Raw genomic sequence first — 18,107 nt, 5'->3', positions numbered from 1 at the left:
AAATATAAAAGTATGAGAATCTGGCTTATTACTCTAGCTAAGAAACCACAATGGTATAGTTTGGCAGTCCTAACAGCTAAACCTTCATTTGATCAGGTAAGAGTGAAATACATCCCCACTTTCCTCCTGCCCTGGCCAGAAGCATCTGGGCAGGGAAAAGTGAGGCTGTTTTTAGGTTTGTCCCATCATTTCTTTCATCTCTACTATTGAGGTCTTTTTATCCTCGTTAGCTCATGATGCTTTCTTGTTATTTTACCCAAATTTCCCTCCTTCTTTCTATCCATCCAGCAAATACGTGTATAACACAGAGAAGCAACAAAGAATCAGACACAGGTATTCTAGGCCATTATATTTTTCTTCAGGATGTATGAATGAGAAAACACAAAAGAGATATGTGAGATGGCAGGCATAACCCACGCAGCGGGAACATACACCCTCCGCACCACTCTCAGAAGGAGGAAGGAAGGGTGGGGATCCCCAGCACCGGGGGCCAGTCTGCCAAGAGGAAGGTGAAGTTCGCGTGTTTAGCGGCAAGGAGTTTACAGAGTTGCCGTTTTGCCTACAGAGTCAGAGCACAGAGCCACTTGCTGCTCAAGAGAACAGGTAGCAGTGCTAAAGGCTTGAGGAAAGGGGGGAGGGGGATGTCTGAAATACCACTTGCATTTAAGGAGACAGGTGAGTAGGGAAAAAAGAAGGGCTGCAGAGTCATCTTTAAGGGATCAACTGACGTTCAAGATCACAAATTCACAGAGACATTAATGGTAGGACTGTGTGATTTTTCTCCACTGGTTATTAACCTGGACTGGCACCAATGAAGGATAAGGGGGCAAAGAAACAACACACTGGCCAGACAGTAGTGAAGTGATGGATCACAGAAATAAGAGGGACACATAAAGGAGCTAAAAAGTAGTACAGGCCAGGGAGCGGAAGCCAGTTCTCTCCTCAGGGGCACAGCACAGCTCCTTCAAAAGGCCAGCAAATAGGCAAACTCCAGCCCTCACTGCAAGTGACGTGACTTCAGAAAGCTTAAGAATGAGTTATGGGCTTAAATAAATAATTAGATGTTTAAATATTAGATATGAAATAAATATATGTTAATTTGCACATATTCTAAAAAGACAAAAAGCCCAGAGGTCTATATATGTTAAAAAATGGTTTCCTCCTAACAACGCTCCCCCCGCCCCGAGCTTATTCACCTAAGATAATCAGTAAAAACACTGAGTGTCCATCCTTCCAAATCTTTCTCTATAACCAAACAAACATATATTTTAATGTGATCGTACTATTAATATCCCTCAGAAATGTTCCTTTTCTAATTAATCTATAATGAAGATTATTCCTAATCAATACATGTAACCCAAGGCATCCTTTTTATTGTAACAGATGTCAAATATTGCATAGTAAAAACACACTGCAATTTGTTCAGCTCTTTTCCTGTTATTGGTCACACGAATGTTTTTCAACTCCTTGCTATAATTTTTAAAACATTAAAATAACATCTTTGTACATGTAAGGTGCCTTTATTTCTATCGAATAGACTTGTGAGACTGCAAAGTCAAAGAATGTGAACTTTCCAGAACAGCCATTCCAGTCCACACCCTCACCAGTGTATGAGAGGTCCATTTCTCTATAACACAGCACCCAGTGCACTCAGATCCTTTTACATTTTGCTCATAGGAAGGGTGGACATTTTTTTCTCACTGTTATTTTGATTTGTTCTTCCTGCTTATTTGTACAAAGCATCATTTTATTTTTTTAATTTTTTATTAGTTTTTATTGGAGTATAGTTGCTTTACAACAAAACATCATTTTAGTGGGCCATTTTGTTTTGTTTTCTTCATTTACTCTTCTGTGAATTGTCTGTTCACATTCTTGTCTATTTTTCTATTGGAGTCTCTGTTTCCCTATTTAAAGATTAGGGATATAAATTTTTTACTCTCATATGTGTGACAAAATCTTTTGATATAACCTAGAGTATATTCACTCAGAAAAGAAATTTAAATTTTATGTACTTAATTTTATAGTAAAATGTCACTATTTTTATTTCTTCTGCATTTCCTGTCTTGTCTGTGAATCTCTTCCCCACCTCAAAATTACATAGTGGTCTACTATAACATAGGTTATATTATAGTAATATAGGTTATATTATAGTAGAACATACATCAGCATATATATATCAGCATCTTCCATGATTACAGACAGCTTTGCTTAACTAAGCAGGGAGGAAGATTTTCTGGTATATTCAGTTCCTGCATAGCCAGGAGGGGAGAATAAACTTTGCTTATCTATGAGGAATGTTCTTAGTTATAGTCACTAGGAAATGATGTGACTTGCAATAAACCTAAAATAGTATTCCCAGTATTTACCTTCCTACCGTCTGATCCTTAATGACTATCACAATAGGTCATTTTATTTTGCTAAACAGAAAAGATGATGTAATCAGGATACTTAAACTTGATTTTTTTCCCATTACAGTTGGTCAGTTGATATTTCAGCATTCCCTAGTGGCTAAAATAAAAAAGTTTCTTCTGCAATATTACCACCAACTGTCAGAAACTATGAAAGCTCCTATTGTGCAAGTTTTGAAGCATTCTAAGCTTGGCAAACATTTACCACATTTACTCATACATCCCATTAATCTTTTGAATCTTGATTTCCTTAGATATAAAATAAGGGGGTAAGAATATAAAAGATATTAAAAATACTTTCCAGTTCTAACATTTAATAATGTTATAATTCTCTTCTTTCCCAAACCTTTCAGTGAAGTGGATTCAAACCAATCATCACATTTTGGTAGGCTTTTATTAATCACTGAGGTTTTTACCTCTATTTACCAAAGAATGATGAAACACGTAAAGTTCAAAGAGAAAACGAAAGTAATCATAGCTAATTCAAAATGATATTAAATGACCCTTGGAGTGAGTTTTATTGTTGTGTAAATGCTTAAGAAAGAGAATTTGAGAGAATAATTTGGAAATAAATCAATTAAGAGAATTTCCAGTTTAAGATGTAAGCCTCAGCACCTGCTAGCCCACCAGTCCCGGCCAATAGCTGAGCATGTTCCCTTAAACTTAGGGTTAGGGATACTTTGGAGCATTAAGGAAAGAGAAAGTAAAGGTGAGAAAGAGAATGAGAATCAGGAAGGCTGAGAAAAGTTCTCAGCTTGGTACTGCCAAATAATTAATGCCTTTAACTCTTTGTCTGCCAGGGCCAAGAAAAAGAATATTTTATTTACTAGATTGTGAACTTCCAATACGTCACTGCAGCTGTTGTAGTGCCTAATAATGAGCCTCTCCTAGGGCAAAGATTCAAAAGGTATCTGAAGGGTAAGTGAAAACATAGGAACTATTCAATCAGAAGACTGTTGGCATTCATTTTTGGGGAACCTTGCGGTCAAACACACAACATCTCACGTCACTGCTACTGGGACCTCTATTCCACAGTGAACAACTTCCTTCCCCACCAGCCTCAGCCTCTATCCAGATGCTTCCTTCTCCTGCCTTGAAACCTCACCCTGCTGTGAGAGTCACTCTGTCATGCTCCTGTATTGGTTGTAGACCCGGAGGTGAGGCCAGCAGCCTCCTCTCTCGTCACTTCCAGGCACTGCTCCTGAACCCATCATTAAACTCTGCTCAGCTGAGCTCACTTCTCTCCCTTGCCCACCTCAGAGCTGTTATTTCCCAGCACTCCAGCTCATTCCCCACTACTCACGGCTTTCTCCTTCCTCACAGGCACACCTAGCTTCTTAACCCTCTGCTGAGCACCACTGGAGAAAATTATACCAATGTGCAAATCTGTGCTGTCCTAAAATTATTAAAAAACAAAACAAAACAAAACAAACAAACAAAAAAACCCCCTCAATCTCAAAGCCTCATGAATGCTGCCTTCCAAATATCTTGGAGTCTGTCCGCTTCTCTCCGTCCCACCACCACTACACCAGCTCAGGCCACCATCCCCTCCACACGGACAACAGCGACACCTTCCTGCACAGCTTCACTATATCCAGGCTCACTCCTCCTACAGTGTATTCTCTACATTATGCCATCATTAAAAATAAACTAATACAATCACGCCAACACGATCCTCTCAATCCTTCACTGGCATCCCATTGTTCTCAGGAGGAAATTCAAACCCCTAAACATATCTAAAATGCCATGTGGGATCTGGTCCTGTATACACCACCAGACCCCCTTTCATTATTCTTCCTTCTACCCCAAAACCTGTGCTCCAGAATTGCACTGTCCTTGTCACAGTCCCACAGTGTGCAAACAGCCTAGTGGGGAACAGGACTGATGGCAGAGCTGAGGCCGTCCTAGGGAGAGAGAATACCATGGTGTCCTAGTAAGAGAGATGTTGGGGTGTCCCAGAGAGAGAGAGAATGCCAGGGTGTCCCAGGGATACACAATGCTATGGTACAAAGAAAGAAGCACAAGGACGCCAGAGATATTCTGAAGAAAGAAACCAATGGGATTTTGTGACTACTTGGATTTTAGAGGTAACTAAAGGGGATAATCATGGATATCTTCTCAGGGTCAGACCTGGGCAACAAACAGTGTGGTTAAGTGTCATTTGCTGAGATAATAACATAAAAGGGGGCAGATTCTGTAGAAAAGACACCAATATTTTCGACCAATAACTTTCATCAATTTATGCATGCTGAAGAGAAATACATATCTTTTAAATATTCATATACAACTGTTAGACCAAATGATTAAAGATGTGCTAGCAGGCCAAGTTAACAGAACGTTCAAAACACTGAAAAAAACATGGAGCTGGCAAAGTTTGAGCTGGTTCAATTCACAGCCTACTTAAGACATGTTTTTAACCAAAAATCCAGCCTGCCTAACAGTAAATGCTTGATTTATTAATGAAGAACAATAACAACAAAAAATGTCAAATAAAGCAACAGAAGTGAAATTAGCATACAGAATAAGAAATTCAACTTTTCTTTAAAACAGGTGAAGGGTGGGGAAGGAGTAAGAAATTGATATAAAAAGTCAGTCTATTCTACCACAGAGCCTAAAAACATGGAGTCATTTCACAGGTGACTTGGGTTGGATCATTAGAAGCCAGAGTTGGAAAGCTGGTGATATTAACTATGACTACCGCTTCAGGATAGAAAGGGGGTTACTAAGCAAAATTAAACGGGAGGTTTGACATACAGACTAATCTTCCAGCCCCTCAAGGCTTTTGGAACCTGTCTAGAAATAAAGTAGTTCTAAAAAAATTCTGGCATCAAAGAAGCCACTATGAACGTCCAATGGCCAAAGAAGATGATAGAGAAAAACAGAAAACCAGAATCGGATTTTCTCTGTACTCGGTGAGAGCTTGGTCCCTCAGGCATTTTCTGATGAGTAGCCACGCCCACAGAAGAGGGGCCGGGCTTCTCTCACAGTAGCGGAGCGTGAAGAGCTTAGTGGAGCAAGGGGAAGGTAAATATCCAAAAGAGAAGGCAGAGTCAGGAACACATCGCAGTGGCCACAGAAATACTGAGCAGCAAACATTAAATGTAGAGAAGTTCATAAAGAAAATCATTTAAAAAAGGTTCTCCTCAAAAAGCTCCCTTAATGCAATAAAGGAAATGGAACAGAAAGACAGGGAATACTGTTTCCTGCCTGGGTAAGTGCCCTCGAGCCCTCACACATCAGTGTCCACAGGAGGTAGGGGGCGGGCAGTTGTCACCGGTACCTGGTGTCACTTCTGCACTGACGTGATTAAGATCCAATGTGCCTCCACTCTCTGTGTACAGAGATTGCTGAGGCTGGTAAGTGAGGGAGCTACGAGAGGATCACAAGGTGACCATTCTGTAACAAAAGCGCTAGTCAGTAAGTTAGGTGCTGTTCCACCACCAATTCCTTTTGTACATGGCTCATTTTTTCCCTATGGCAGGTTTTGGGTTCTTATTTTTCATATTTCCCATCCACCTTACAACCTCCTCACCAGCTTTTACAAGCTACCGCATTCCTAAAAATAAATGTCAAGCTAAGGATCACCAGGCTGTGAGGAAGCTTTCAATGTGAAAAACGGAAATGAATACAAATTGAAGGGGGATCTGCAGGTAAGAGACAATGCAGAAGCAGAAGAAAACTTCAAGCTCAAGACTCTTTAGGAGAGTTGGAAATCTCGTAGAAAGTACAATAAAATGTAACATATAAAATAAGGGAGGGGAAAAAACTAGAAAATTAGATTTCAATTCAGGAGTCCATATCCAAATAATAGGATTGTGAGAAACACAGAGACAATGGAAAAGAGAAGTCATCAAAGGAATGATACTGGAAAGTTTTCCCCGAAACAGAAGAATGCCCATGTCCAGATGAACAGAGCCCACAGAGTATCCAATGAAAAGAATGAAAAAATCTACCACATCATGACCTTTATTTAAGATATGAAAAATAAGAACCCAAAACCTGCCATAGGGAAAAAATGAGCCATGTACAAAAGGAATTGATGGTGAAACAGCACCTAACTTTTGAATCTTGGAAAACAGTGGAACAAAGTCTGAAGAAAAATAAAATACTAAAATCAGTCAAACCAGCAATCAAGTGGAAAAGCAAAATAAAGTTCCAACATGCAAGCCTAGAGAACGACCACTCTAGTGTGGAGCCAGAAGGCAGAGGGCTCCAGGAAGGAGGCCCTGGGGGTTAGGCATGGGATTACTGAAATGGTGAATTTTAGATGTTTGGCAATGTATAAATTGTTTTATAGTTTAGCTGTGGTTTAGAATTAATTGGTATATAGAAAAAGAAAGAAAACAAAATAATGGGCAATTATTAACCACAGGAAAAAAACTGTTACCAGGTAAACAATCATTTACCCTACTTGACTCAGCACTGAGCAATGCTTATACAGTCATAATAACATAAATATGGACTACTGGTTTCCATGGTAGAATTGCTGAGATTTCAAAGATCTGAAAGTGGTTTCTTTGGACAAAGGAATGGATGGGTGATGCAGACAGATAGGGCAATAGACTGCTTTCCACACAAAAAGCCAATGTACGTACACACAAAATAATGACAATTAACTTTAAAAACACACTAGTAATAAGTCTCCTACCCAACTGTAGAATATAATTTAAAAAATAGTTCAATAAACTTATTTGGGGACGTGTTGATATTTGTCAGACAAAGAGCTATGCAATCATAAAAATCTTCCAGATAACATTAAAACAGATGTTCTTATCACCAAAGGAAATAAAATAGTAAATTTTATTAATTTTGGCTTGGAAAATCATTAGACCAGAAACTTCAAAGAATAGACTGAAACATCACAAATCATCAGACCATCCAAAACTATGGGGCACACTTCTATATGGAGGAACATGAGCTGGGGACAGATGTGCAATCACCTTCAAGGAAACGGAAATGCCACACACAGTATGCTACCTTTCATTCCAATTTGTAATGTCAGCAAAACGATTCTAAGAAAAATTGATCACAAAATCACATATATGAGAACAAAAACAGCAAAATAGGATCCTAATAAATAGTAATACTAAAAAGAGTAAACTTCTACATGTCAAACTAAAACAATGCCTACAGTTTTTCAAAACTAAACAATATACCATATTTAAGGATATATACATAGGCGGTAAATTTATAAAGAAAAGCAGGGAAAAAATTAGACCAAAAGTTAGGATGTCATTTCCTCTGAGGCTTGGGAGAAGGGAAGGAAATGCATTAAGGAAGAATGCTTCCAACAATGACATTTCTCAACCTGAGTGATGGGTACACAGCTGTTCACTTTTCTATTGTTTAAAAATACATGTAAATATTTTATACGATTCCATAGGTAGGACACATTTCACATATAAAAAAGTTTTCTAAGAGAGGATAGTGGGTTATAGTAGATAATGTACTCAAATCACAGAGATGCATGAAACACAAAATAAGGAATTTCACATAGCTGTTTCTTACAAAACCCTGAAAATAAAGTTCAGTAAAAGTATTTTCCATGGAGGACAACAAACAAAAGTCCAAGTAGACAGCAGGGCCCAGAGAGGTATAGGTGGACTCAGAGTCATCGACTCTACTCACTGCTCACTGATTTCTACAGAAGATCTACTCAGATGATGCTTAATCAAGAATAGAGAGTCAAATGCTGTAAGAGCCTAACAACCAAAAGGGATACGGTATTTTCTGGGCACCCTGGAGTAGAATACTGAATGGAAAAGGGCTCAAAGACTCTACTATAAGATCTAAAAATCACACTCAAACTTAGGTGCTTTAACGATCCTACTCTATTTCTCGTCTTAAGAATTGTAGGAAGGGAACTTTTGTCCATCCTTCAGCTACAGTTTTTATGACAGGTGTAGAAACTCTAAAGATTGTGCAGCCATAATCAGTGAGAGACTAAAGAGAAAATTAAGCACAAAAAGACAGAAACAGAGCCCCTGAGGCTGGCCATAGCACTTCTTTGTGAAAACCTTGAGTAGCTTTATGAATTATTTTACCATCCTTAGATTAAAACCAAACAAAAGAATAGCTTGGCCTGGCTGCCAGGTAATCACTGTAAAAGGTGCAGGCAGTACAGGTGGATGGGATCACATCCTCACCACTGATGAAGCGCAGTAGAGGAAGGAACAGGAGTTTTAAAGATTAGATTAGGGGTGACAAGGATACCCAAGGGGTAGACCAGTTAAGAAGTCTTGTTTCAATTTTGTTCTTTGAGAGGGAAAGGTAAGAGATGTACACATTCCTTGGCAGAGGGGAAGGAACCAAGAAAGACAGACTAAAGGACAGTGAAATACAAAGAATAACTACTTGGTAGCAAGTAGGGATGAACTGTGTAACACCAACAAGGGGATGATCCTTAAAACAAAAACACATCTTCTAAAGGACATCCCTCTTTCACGACTAATTCTGTCCTAAATTAATTTTCCACTAATAGAAATATTAACCCTCAAAAAGCAAGGTTTGTTTTGACTTCCTTTGAATTTCAAAGCAAAGCAAAATGACTAAAACCAACTAACTGGGAAAATACACCTACTTCTGGGACCCTACCCCCCGCACCCGCCGACAGACAACCTCTATCAGAGAAGTAATAGAGATAGGAAACAAATGGAGTAGAAGGGGAGAAGGAGAGGAAGGTGAGAAGGAGAGGATAGGCATCCTTGGTTAAAAGGGCTTTCAAATTCCCAGTTTCAATTTTTATGAGGCCCAAATACTTTGTTTCCTGTCTCTAATTCCACAAAACCTCTGTATCCCAGTACCACACTCTCTCTTTTATTTGAGCTGGTCACAGTATTTCTGGTGAGCTATTTCCAAAAAGAAAGAAGAAATCCTATTTAGAAACTCTGTTATTATTTGTACACATCTTTTATATCAACAAAATTTATAATAAATTTTATAATTTTTTTTTCCAGAGAGCTGGCTGTTAAACATTTACCAGCATACCGCTGCTTCAGGGTAAATGATTAATAGCTATATATACCATCCAATCTATTCTTACTTAACAATGCACAATGGACTAGTCAGAAAGAATCCCACACTCCAGAAAAATCCTAAAATCAAACTAAATGACTAAGAATAAAAGGATTAATATTACTTTCATGATATCTGCTCTTCGGGTCCAACAAGAAAAGCTTTTGGCATTTATCAGTATGAGAATTCCATCTCTCAGGAATGTATGAATTTCCCCCAAAAGAAGCAATGGGGACTTTCCTAACTGCCTGCTAACTACTCTCCTATGTTCCCTCTTCCCTGCAGAACAGAGATTTGCACACGTGGGGCCTTGAGAAACTGGCCTCCAGAAACTGTTAATCTGTGGCTAAGAAATATCAGGGTACCTTATGAAATAAATAACTGTAACTATGACTTAACAACACAGCTTTTAGGAAGTAATTAACAATAGATATTTTAAAGAAATACTAAAATACTGAGAATTCCAGACAAAAAGCTAAATCATGAATAGGCTGTGTGTGCGAAAACATCTCACTTCATCTCCTCAAGTCAGAGCTTGGTAGCCCATTTCACCATTTGGCTATGTTTTTTCTATTTTCCCTCCTAATTCCATTTCTGGTGAAATGAAATGGCTTATTTGACTTCAGAAAACTTATATATGTATTATTTAAAAACAAATATACTTCTGGCTTTAAAAATGTCATACTCAATCTGCTTATAAATTTCTCTTTTTTTAATTTTTGGGTTTTTTTTTTTGTTTTTTGTTTTTGGCTGCATTGGGTCTTTGTTGCTGTGTGCAGGCTTTCTCTAGTTGTGGTGAGTGGGGGCTGCACAGGCTTCTCATTGCGGAGAAGCCCCACCTCTCTGACTGCAAGAGCATGGGCTCTAGGCATGAGGGCTTCAGTAGTTGCGGCTCGTGGGCTCTAGAGTGCAGGCTCAGTAGTTGTGGCACTCCGGCTTGTAGCTCCATGGCATGTGGGATCTTCCCGGACCAGGGATCAAACCCCTGTCCCCTGCATTGGCAGGTGGATTCTCAATCACTGTGCCACCAGGGAAGTCCTTGCCTATAAATTTCTAATCTGCTAGACAAATCTCAACTTTTACTTCTCAATAGAAACACAATTTATAAAAACATTCTAAACTCAATTGAAGACATCCTCCTCTTTATTCTTAACCCACATGTTAAGAAGTCTGCAGCTTTATCCTACTTTGTAAAATTAGAAGGGTGACAAACCTCACAATCAAGAAAGAAAACATTAAGAACTACCTAGTAATTTGAGACCTCTAAAAATACTCATGCCAAGAACACTTAAAAATACAATGAAAAAAACTGATAGAAAAAGTGACAGAAGGCTTGATTCAACATAATACAAACAGGGTCACTACTGGAGTATAATATACACACCTGGGCCCCCAGGGTGCAGTGCAACAATCAGGAGAATACAAGTGGCTTCACAACGCACAAGATCTGGATGCTCATTTGGGGATGGGTGGGGCTAGGAAGAACCTAGAGTTTAGGCTGTGTTTGGACAGCACTAAGGAGATTATTCAGGAAAACTAAAATGCATGACACTAGTGCAGTCTCTATATCCAAGCACAAGCTCCAGAAGGTAGGCCACCAGGTACAAGAGTCAGACAACATCAAAGGGGCCATCTGGGCACAACGCAGTAACGTGGGTGAAGCTGAAACAGGATGCAGTCCTCCGAGCTGGGAGAAGAACCAGAGACAGCTATTTGGAAAGACCTCTTAAGGTAAAGTTACTCCCTCCTACTGCCCTAAGCAGTGAGTGGTCTACAGATTTTTTTTTAATCCTAAAACTGCGATAAGAAATAAGGCTTTACACCACAACTCAGCATATGTACATGTATGTACACATACAATAAGCAACAAAGAGAAGTTTCTCTAAATAACACCTATTTTATAAAGTATGGCATATTTTATTATTTACATTTGTATTCTTTTCTTTTTCATGTAAAAAAAATTGCTGGGCCCAACTCACTTATTTTAAAATCCCCTACTAGGTAACGCCCTACAGTTTGACAGACCCTGTGCTGAAGAAGTCACTGGCTGACTATGGAGACAGCTGTGTGTCAAGGGTGGCCTGAGATCACAGCTCAGCTTGAGTCCTGTCCCTCTATTGGTCAAATTTCTGATTTCCTTCACTTGCTTTCAAACCAGCCTGGCATTAAGGTCATTCATGAACCAACCCAAATTATTTCTCCAAACTTAATCTTCCACAACGTCTCCTCGATCATCTGCATCCCAGTAAAACTGATCTGCTTACCACCCTCTCCATATCCCAGACTTTCCACCTTTGCTTCTCCCTGGGATTCTTTTCTCCTCCACCTATCCAAAATGCTCTGATCCTCCAAGGCAGAACTAAATCGACTGCTCCACACAGAATAAATTTCTCCTGCCTCCAGAACTGTAAGCACTTTATCTTTGCTGTCTATCCTCTACTGACACACGCCCACCACTGCTGCCATCTCCCACCGCGCCACACCACCATGCTCTGAGAACCCAAACATGCAGTCTCAAAAAAAGAGACCATTTGGTATGCACTTTATGTGCTGACTGAACAAATGAACATGTAGAGAGAATACTGCCATCTGCAGACTAAGAAATCTCAGGCCAGGGCCCAACCCACCAAGAATCCCTCAACCAAAATCAGAACCTCATATTCTCTGCAGCAGATATTGTGCCTTCCGTCCTTGAAACAGTTGTTATATAGCAAGCATTATAAGAAAATGATACTGAATGTTTAATAAATGTTTAGGAATTCTTATTTCAATCAAAAAAATAGCATAACTATAGATTAGCAACTTAGTAATAATGCCACATTCCATGTTTTAACCTCTCTTACTTAAAATCTAATCTTCCAAATGTAATAAAGCTATCCATAAGACATTTGTGCAGCACTCAGCAAAATGAATAGATTTCCCCAAACTCATCTAACTTTGGCTCCTCATGAGACAAGGTGCACTGGCCTTGCTTGCCTTCAAGTCAGCCTCCACTCCTGATTACCAAATACTTCTGGTTATTTCTGTGTGTCTTGTTTCAAAATCAAAACTTTTCACATCATCTTTTAATCATGAATTTTCATTTCAGTCTCCCCCAATTACATGATTAAAATAACTTTCTTAGAGCAAAGTTAGAAATATTAGCATCGAAATATCTTAAATCTCTATGCAAATATATTTTAAGTTGATCTAATAGCTTCCTCATTTGACAAAGATTTTTATCAAGCAACTGCTATACACTCAAACACTGAGCTAGGAATGAAATAGATCTTCGAGGTACTAAACTGAGAATGCCACACTTCCAAAGCAAAGATGATTTTATAGGATAAAAGCAGATTCACATGCATTAACCCAAATTGAAAATCACATACATAACCTATACTTCTGTACCTCAAAGAATCAGTAAGCAGTAAAAAAGAAAATTCTAAAGATACTCTGAAGGTAAAATAGTTCAAACAAATAATGTAAGGAATTGTCAAAAAAAAAAAGAACAGAAATACAAAACTCTTAGAAAATATGTCAATCTTTTAGTTTTAGAAATGTTGCTCAACTATGAAGTAAATGAGGTCAGATATTAAATATCTGCATAGAATATATTTCTATTTAAGATCAGCAAAATAGTCATTAACACCGTTTGATAATGAGTGGTCCTTTCCCTTATAGTTTATGTAAACAATACATACTTCTTATGTAAACAATATATACTTCATAAAAACTTATGAATATTTAATATTTACCAAATATCCTCATCCTGCTCTATTTAAGCCTTTAAAATTATTTTAAATTTGACTGGCTATGCCAATGGTGAAATCATTCAAATGGAAATAACTTTGTATCTGCACATAGATATACTGGAAATGACTGTTATAAAACTGAGCTATAAGTCAACCAATATCTCACTATTCCTACTATTCTAGTGCATATTATTCTAAATGCATATTAACAATGAATAGTCTTACCTTAAATATGTGCCATATATGAAGAATAATGCCATCATTAGTCCATTTAAGATAAAAATTACAGCGACATAAAAGCAAGCAGGATCTCCCAATCCTTTGAAAAAAAAAAAAAAAACACGCTCTAACCATAAATTACATTGTGTGTCTGGCAATTTATATGGAAATATGCTTCTTTTGAGAATGGTTGCCAGATATATTAAATGGCTGCCCCGGTTCCTGTACGAACACATGACAGTAGTGAGGAACATAGACAAGACCAGAGTAGTGGCTACAGTGGTTTTAAAACAGGGCTGCAAACTGATGGACACTCCTCTTATAGAAGTATGGGTTCTATGCCCCTGCTTTTGAGTCTGGCTGGGCTTGTGACTGCTTCAATACACCATGGCAGAAGCCAGACAGCCCATGCAGTCTCCAACTTAGAGCCCTGAGCCACCACCTGAAAAGCCCAATTACCCTGAGGTACTATGCTATACAAAAGCCCAAGCTGCATGAAAACAGCACATGTAGGTGTCCCAGCAGAGTCTCAGCTGGGCCTAGCCTTGCAGGTGCCCCAGCCAAGGAGCCAGAATATAAGTGAAGTAACCCCAAGTTAATTCTAGCCTTCCCAGCCATTTCAGTCTAGCAGAGTCCGCTGACATCATGGAAACAAACCAACCATCCTATACCCTGCCCAAATTCCCTACTTGCAGAAACTGTAAACATAATAAAATGGTAGTTTATACCACTAAGTTTGCAGTAAATTTAATATGCTGCAACAGATAACTGGACAATATCATAGAAACTTGCCTTCACAGCTTTCAATAGGGCTGAGTCCTTCTCCTCTGGTAACTGTCCAACATATCTTGGTTTGAATACCAATCAAGTCCATTATTTTGGTATAAATCCTGTACCAGCTGGCTAAGATTACCTAATTAAATAGAGAGAGAGAGACATTATAAGAAAAAAATTATCCTCAACAATTTCCTTACTATGATATTTTTGATATATTTTGATAATTATCAAATTTTCCCTTCCTATATCATCCACTTGGGTCCCCTTAAACCTAGTAAAAGGAGCTTCACAATCCCCTGTATAGAGTCTTCACTGGTCAATCTTTACCTGTTCACCCATGGGTAAGAATAAAATATAATAAGAAATATGCAAAAGCTATAAAACTAGATCAAGTGATATAAAAGAAGAGTCGAACAAATAGAAAGATACTCTGTCTTCCTGAAAAGATCTAATTTTTCAAGATGTGAATTCTTCCTCAAATTAATTCATAAACATAAAACAATGCCAAACAAAATCCCAAGTGTCTATTGAGATGTGTTATATGGAAAAATGACAAAAAAGAAGTAACTGAAGAAAAAGTCCTAAGAGATAATAAAATTTGTTACTTACATAATTAAAATAGTGTGATGCTGGCACAAGAATAGCCAGACAGATCAAAGGAGACAGCAGAGTGCCACCCAGACCCGCCCTTCAGGACTGAGGCACTCATTCCCCTAGCAGCTGGGAGTGTTGGTGGCTGACAGCTCTCAACTGAGTCCCTCTCTGGGAGCTACCCTCCACTGAAGAGAGTAAATTCACTAAAGGTCACACCCAAGGGCAACTGCATCCAATGTCTAACTAGTCAACAGGGGGAGATATAAAGGCGGAGGCCCTTGCCTCAGGCAGGACGACTCTGCAGGGTCATCCCAGGTCCAGAGCTTCCCAATGGTTGGCTGAGGCCTTTGTTTGACTGTATCACAGCTCAATTCCTCCTCCTGCCTCCTACTTCCTTCATCCCCCTCAGATGTTGCCCCCAAGGGCACTCCCCTATACACTTCCTATGTACAGATCTCCATCTTAAAGCTTGTTTCCCAGGACCACAACCTAAGGTAACACTGAACACAAAGTCCAAAAGCAGGCGCAAGCATATCTGTATAACAACTTTGGATATAATAAAGAAACAGGGAGAAGATGGACCACTCATCCAAGTGTTAGGTTACACAGAGACCATTGTGAAAAAAATAAGGTTAGATTCCTACATCAACACTGAGCATCCAAAAAATTCCACATAAATTAAAAATGTAAATCTCAAACACATAATTATAACAATTAGAAAGATTTTTACATATATGAAAACCATAAATCTAAAAGATTCATATATATGATATCTCTGAACAGAAAAAATACATTCACATCATACTGTGCAAAGCTAAAAGGCAAACAAAAAGCTGGAGAAAATGTTTTATCCATATAGCATAGTATTAACATCCTGCATATAATAAATGAGCTCTTACAAAATATCAATAAAAATATAGACAAAGGGCATGAATAAGCAATTATTTTTAAAAGCGAAAATGCATTTTAATATATAGCACTGAATAAAATATACATACACACATATATGTACATAGCAATGAACAAAATACATCACGTGATCTTAATTTTTTTAGCCTATTAAATTAGCAGGGAAACAAGCATTTTCAAAAACACTGCTAGTGGGAATTTCCATTAATATAAACTATCTAGAAAGCATTTTGGCAACATGTACCAAAATCATTAAAGTGTATATTCTGTTGAACTAAACAGTTCCACATCAACAAATTTATAGTTTAAAAAATCATAAGAATATGCGTAAAGATTTTGCTTCAAGGATGCTTACTGCAGCTTTAGGATATTTTAAAAGCTGAAAACAATCAAAGTTTTCATAAAAGATGGACTAAATAAACATTGGCAGATTGTATATACAGCCATAAAAAATGATGCTGTTGAAGAAAAGATAACTTAGGAAGATGGTTTTAAATAAAAAACAAAAAAGCACTTATAAAAAAAAAGGATGTGCTGTGTGATCCCATTACTGTAAAAGTAAATGTGTACATGGTCATAGAAAGTATTCAATAAGCACTTTTGTGACTATTTATTGGTCTCTCTCTCCTCTATCTCTATCATCTTACTAATCAATCAGGCTAACTTAGTTGATCTGGAAGTCGGACTCCTCTCACCCAATGGGAAATGACCAAGAGCCCTGCTTAGTGCTGGTACTGAGCCCAGACTTGAGATCCCACAGAGACAAGGCAGCCGTGGCCCTGGCATCAGGCGGCATGCCATCTAGCAGCATCAGCATGCTAAGAAGGGGGAGCCCAGGGGAAGTGTGCTTAACAGGAGAACCTCGAGGAGGATGTCACTGAGGAAGGCTCATCTCAGGCTGGTCCTGGTGAAGGCTTATGGATGCATGAAACGAAAGAGGGATGGTGAAAGAAAGATCCAAAAAAGTTACTGATATCACTGCCTTCCTATCTCAGCTCTTGGTGGACTCACCTTTCTTCCACTCCCACAGGGGAAAAGTGCATTCAATTAAATGAAGAGTCCAGATAAGGAAGAAACATTTTTGGCAAATGACATGTAAAAGTAATGGTGGTCCTCTGCTATAATCCCTATAAACATACCAAATCTAGATAGTTTTCACATTTTCTAAACCATGCAATCATAATAATCATTCCCATAAAATCAGTTAAAGACCCCCAAAATTAATAATGATCTTTTTTTCCATATTCCTAAGAAAAGATATACATTTTCTTTAAAAAAAAAAAAAAAGATAAAATTTAATACACTGAATTACATCTTAGATTTAGGATCAGCATTCAATATAAGTAATACTTTAAAAAGTAAAAGAAAAAAAATCACAATGGAAAAAGTATCTTACCTCAGGGTAAAGATTGAATCTTTTTAATGTATTAATAACAAGGGGATATTCAGTTAACTTATCATTCATAATCATCCACACTCCATTCAAAAATGAGGGTGCTTCCACAATAGTCTTAAAGTAGGAATAATACAGTCCCTGAAATAAACACATTATAAAATAAGTATATAATTGCTATGCCTCTTGTTGGCTTTAAAAAAATAAACTTAAATACACTGTTTCTGAAAAACAAAATAATCAAGCAACAGCTACAATTAATTTCACAGGTTTCTGATCACTAAGAAATGCTCAACTTGCAAAAAAACTTACATGTTTTAGTATTACCTTGTCTTAATGGAAACAACTGATCTCAAAATACCTTCAAAAATAGTTTCAACATTTAAAAAGTCATACAACTCAGGCAGCACACTTCATTTAAGAAACCGCTACAGTCCATACTAATTGAAGTGTTAGAAAAGGCTATCTTATGAACAGGATGAGTGAGTGGTTTACCGTAGAACTTTAATTTACCATGAACCAAGCAATCATCCCTATTCAAAAATATGTCCCCCTAACTGTTTATTTGAATCCCTAAATGGTACTAACAGCCACCTTTCCTCCAGATTTATATATATTAGGAAGGTTACACATTGATGTATTACATACAAATTACATTCAGATGCCAGCTAGTTTTATAGAATATCTTCCTTCAGCTGAGAAGGTAAGAAACCTGCAAAACTGGGACTATGAGGGCAGAAGAGAGAGACAGTGGCAGTATCCCCATTTCAAGGAAAATAATTTTTACTTTGACATGCTAATTAGGAAAGATATCAAGGTTGGAATACTACATGGGACAAAAACAAGCAAGTACTAGAAGCCTTACGAGGGAACAGAAGCGGCAGCACAGGGCAAAACAGATGAACAAACTCCATCTGCCTAGAGCTCCCCTGGTAGCCAGTACCATTAGCTGTCAAACTCTAAACTCGGCTTAAGGCTTACAAATATTAAAGTGATTTGCCTACCCAGAAAAGGAAAAGAATGGTTTTTGATATCATGGTACTGAGCTCTCATATCACT

The 18,107-nt window shown here is 38.0% G+C and overlaps 1 protein-coding gene across 5 annotated transcripts in view; it reads right to left on the bottom strand.

Annotated features, from left to right (window-relative positions):
- DPY19L1 (dpy-19 like C-mannosyltransferase 1) overlaps positions 1-18,107 on the bottom strand; it is a 95,418-nt gene that overhangs the window by 59,362 nt on the left and 17,949 nt on the right. For 4 of the 5 annotated variants that reach the window (XR_009053323.1, XM_057733210.1, XM_057733211.1 and 1 more), the window contains exons 4-6: positions 17,052-17,189; positions 14,168-14,288; positions 13,382-13,475 (exon numbers count right to left, since the gene is read on the bottom strand). Coding sequence is in view for 4 of the 5 variants with exons in the window: in XM_057733210.1 (XP_057589193.1) it covers positions 13,382-13,475; positions 14,168-14,288; positions 17,052-17,189 (353 nt within the window). In the remaining variant the exon portion in view is untranslated. The remainder of the gene's footprint in view (positions 1-13,381; positions 13,476-14,167; positions 14,289-17,051; positions 17,190-18,107) is intronic. The other variant, XM_057733213.1, reaches the window with a different exon arrangement.

The sequence above is a fragment of the Hippopotamus amphibius genome, chromosome 4, assembly GCF_030028045.1.
Source record: "Hippopotamus amphibius kiboko isolate mHipAmp2 chromosome 4, mHipAmp2.hap2, whole genome shotgun sequence".
NCBI lineage: Eukaryota > Metazoa > Chordata > Mammalia > Artiodactyla > Hippopotamidae > Hippopotamus > Hippopotamus amphibius.
This window is presented reverse-complemented; position numbering and strand designations above follow the sequence as displayed.